The sequence below is a fragment of the Gavialis gangeticus genome, unplaced genomic scaffold, assembly GCF_001723915.1.
Source record: "Gavialis gangeticus isolate Ggan-Ray unplaced genomic scaffold, GavGan_comp1, whole genome shotgun sequence".
Classification (NCBI taxonomy): domain Eukaryota; kingdom Metazoa; phylum Chordata; order Crocodylia; family Gavialidae; genus Gavialis; species Gavialis gangeticus.
The window spans coordinates 176,055,977-176,059,962 of NW_017729022.1; the positions used below are offsets into that span (position 1 = coordinate 176,055,977).

A 3,986-nucleotide genomic window follows, 5' to 3' on the forward strand; every position below is an offset into this window, starting at 1 on the left:
GGGGTGGGGGGGGGGGGGGGTTGACCCTGGGATATCCCAGGGTCAAGAAAACCCATGCCAAAAAAGCAGGTCAGCACACATGGCAGAAGCCTGAAACCAGAGCCTGGCTGGCTAGAATCATGCTCTGGCTGTCAGTTAGGCTTTCTGCCATGGCTACAGCCCTGGGAGGCCCCCCAGGACCGCAGGTAAGGCTGCTGAGGCCAGCACAGTGGCTGACCCCAGCTTCCCCTACTCTGCTGGCGGTAACCTGCTGCACACCAGAGAGCATGTGGCACAGGCATTCCCTGGGGACAAGTAGCAGTGGCACAAGGTCTACCACTACTACTTGTCCCAGGGAAAACAAGCATCCACGCTTGCCTGGATGTGCCCTATGGGGTGCAAGGATCTGATAAGCTCTAAACTGTTGCATGTAGGGATTTATCTATTCATCAATTTAATTCCCTTGCCCATTGGGAATATCTCATTTGTTTTCTATTGATTAGACATACTTCCTTTTGTGGTAATTTTTACTGTGCCTTTTCTTTTACGTTTCTTTAATTTGCCATGTAGCAAGTTTACCTCAACTTATACAGCATTAAATGTTGGGCAACTATTCTGTGAAGAGTGTGAGAGAGAGTAGCTTTTCCCCTGGTCATGGCAGAAGCATGAAGAATGAATACAATATACTATGACATTTGGCACTGAAATCTATTTCTGCAGTAGAATAATAATTATTAGTATACTGAGCAGGAATGTGAATAAGGGCAAAGTTTATAGCTTGGGTTTTATGGTTTTAAGAAAACAATGACAAATGCCAACCTTTGGATGAACAATCCAGTTGTTATCAATTTTGTATCAAGCTCTCAAACCATAAAATAATCTAAATATTAAATCTGTCAAGTCATAAAAATATAAAGGATTCATGTACTTCCTGAACATGTTGTGCTCTCAGTGTGGTCTGAATGCTGAGTGTCTCTAGAAGACACATCTTTCATTTTCTTTAGTGCTGTGGGTAAAGACTTAAATGAAACAATTCAACCGTATAGTCACTTGTCAAAAATGTGACTGATACACGAAGGGTTTCTTTCCCCATTTATTAAATAGTGACTTTCCATGAACATGGAGTTAAAATTTTTAAACTTTCACATGCAAATTTAGGCATCTAAATAAAGCAGGTATCTATTTTAATCCTTTCCCTTTTCATGTCCTTTTTACAAGATATTTAGCAGAATTTGAAGATTTGTTGGAGTCTGACAAACTGCACCAAGAGTGCTCCTTCTGTGGCCTTGAACTGGCAATCTCTGGGCTGTCAACCACTTGCTTTAGTGCCCATGTTCTGAAGCTTATTGCTGCTGGACACCTGTCTGTATGTGTACCTGAGCCACAGCACATTGAGCTAGATTGCAACAGTCCCAGCTGCCCAGGAGGCCCCAGGGAGTCAGCCTGCCATCCCGGGGCTGATCTGACCTGGCTCAGTGCATTGTGGAGGCAATGGCAGGTGCACAAGTGTGCTTCAGTGCAGGGCTACCTGGCAGCCAGCCTCTGCACTGAAACAACATCGTGCCTCAGCCGGTCAGGTCAGCATCTACATGTGTGCTGCTGTGCACAAAAAAGCTCTGGTGCAGAATAATACATGTATTTACAAGTCCTAACCTGCTGTAGAGTTTAGCAGTTTTGTGTGCCCTAATATGTACATGTAGATGCTGAGACATTTACTGTGCAATTAATTAGGAAACTTCACAGTAAATGTCTCATGTGGATGGCCCAGAGAGATCCAGTTTGGTGCTATCCCTGTAAAACATCCACTTCTGCTACTGTCAAAGACAGGATACTGGACTAGATAGACCAAGGATCTGATCCAGTATGGAGCGTGTTATGTTCTTAACATACCAGTTGGCTTATCAAATATGTGCAATATGACACACTTGCAAAATAATGAGTAGTGAAGGAAGTGTGCACACAAATGTGTGTTACTAAGGCGTTTGGTGAATTGTAATGCAGATAATGCCATATACAAGGGTGCTTCAGAAACTAACAGCAATTTTAAAATAAAACCGTTTTGTGTGCAATGATCATTTATTTACTAGACTGCCTCACTTTTCTACATAGTTATACAGGATGGCAATGTTTGACAGTGCCTCCATCAGTGTTCCTTGCTGCTATGTAGTTTCCCATTTTGTCACAGACATACAATGTGGACACCCATGTTGCCGTTGGTTTCTGAAACATCTTTGTAAGCTATCACCCTGAGAAAGTGGAAAAAACTGTTTTCCGTACTCGACATAGGATATATGCTTATGTTCAGGATACAAAGCTAAAAATGACCTTCTTTTATGCTTACAGCTAATCCTACTGTACTGCAGTAAGAGCCCAGCCATCAAATGGCTGAAATATTTTTCCTTATTCAGAGTTATTTTCAGAATTCTAAAAAGCCTTGGAGAACAGTATTAATGATTTTTAATTAAGGGGATTCAAATGCCCTAATTAATTATGAAAATATATTATTTGAAACATGCAAATCCTGTCTTTCTTATTCATCTGGTACAATGTTTCTCATATGACAGTTCCGTACCTGACCTTCCAGTACAATCTTTCAGTTATAGATCCAGTTATTCACAATCCAGTGGACTTGTTTTGTAACCCAGTGAACAGCCCTGTCATGACATTTACTCAGTCTGTCAGTTTGGTGAATTAGAATGTCCCTGGAGGACAGAAAGAGATCAAAGGGAAGGTTGAAGGTATTCTTTATATCCCTTTAAAGCAGGGGTGGGCAAAATGTGGCCCACCAGGCCATTCTATCCAGCCCGGGGGCCCCTAAAAAATTTCGAAAATTAATATTTATCTGCCTCTGGATGCCTGTCATGCAGCCCTCGATGGCTTGCCAAAACTCAGTAAGCGGCCCTCTGCCCGAAATAATTGCCTGCCCCTGCTAAAGCCAGGGAGAAATAATAATAAACCTATAACTGCTAGCCATTGGATAATCCCTGTTATAGCAATATTATGCAATTTGTAATCTCATTTTGTAAGAACAGAAAAGTACACAAAGTTTGATCTTGTAAATGTAGGGAATCTGTGACATTTCCTTAAGTTAGAGCCTTATTGTGCTCCCATTGACATAAGCAGATGGTTTGGTACTGGGAACAAGAGCCAGCTCATTGTATGTGCATGTCAGTACATATTCTATGGAGCATGCAACATCAAACTTTGCCAAAAAGACTGTTCAAACCACACTGCCTTTCTTTAAAATCTGGTTTTTTTTGAGGACCAAACCCAATTTCTCTGCTTCTTCCATAGCCTGGATCTGACATGGAGAGACATGCAGCATCTGACTGTGCTCACCTCCAAAAGGAACCAACTGCATGATGAGGTTCATCAGTGGCGTAGAAATGGTGTTGGTCTGGAGTTCAACCATTTGTTTGGCTATGGAGTCCTTGATGCTGGAGCAATGGTTAAAATGGCAAAAGACTGGAAAACTGTTCCAGAGAGATTCCACTGTGTTGGGGGATCAATACAAGAACCAGAGTAAGTGACAACATCACTCACTTTTTTAACTTTGAAGTTTGTTTTATTTTACACTCTTAAGTGACCAGAAACACCCAAATATTGTGAAAAGAGTCCTAGAAACTTCCTATACCAGTTCTAAAGAAATGTAGTCTTAAAGCTTACTTTGTACAAAGCAAGTTGATAAAATTTCAGTCTTTTAATTTTTGGAAGAAAATGCTAAAGATTATGTGTTATGCCTAATCCATAGAGTCCATCCTTAATGGGAGTAGTATTAATACAAGCCCCCAGGAATCTCTAAATGTACAAGTGTTACATTTACATTGACCTAACTAGAGTTAGATCAAGCTAAATACCTAATCATGCAGGTGTTCGGAGGACTTAAATCACCCCAAGAATGAGGTGCCCAATCAACATTAATTCACCTCAGGAGGTACATTAATTTAGATTGAGACTGTGTTTCAGCAGGATCAGGAGGGGCCCACCAGGCCCACCGAATCCCACCA

General features: G+C 41.4%; 1 protein-coding gene and 1 long non-coding RNA gene across 2 annotated transcripts in view; one reads left to right on the plus strand and one right to left on the minus strand.

Annotated features, from left to right (window-relative positions):
- PCSK2 (proprotein convertase subtilisin/kexin type 2) overlaps positions 1 to 3,986 on the plus strand; it is a 245,917-nt gene that overhangs the window by 217,808 nt on the left and 24,123 nt on the right. The window contains exon 11 of the mRNA XM_019516557.1: positions 3,274 to 3,501. Within this exon, the coding sequence (XP_019372102.1) occupies positions 3,274 to 3,501 (228 nt within the window). The remainder of the gene's footprint in view (positions 1 to 3,273; positions 3,502 to 3,986) is intronic.
- The window catches only part of LOC109296917, a 386,887-nt gene that overhangs the window by 186,061 nt on the left and 196,840 nt on the right, over positions 1 to 3,986 (minus strand). The gene's annotated exons all lie outside the window — the stretch shown is intronic.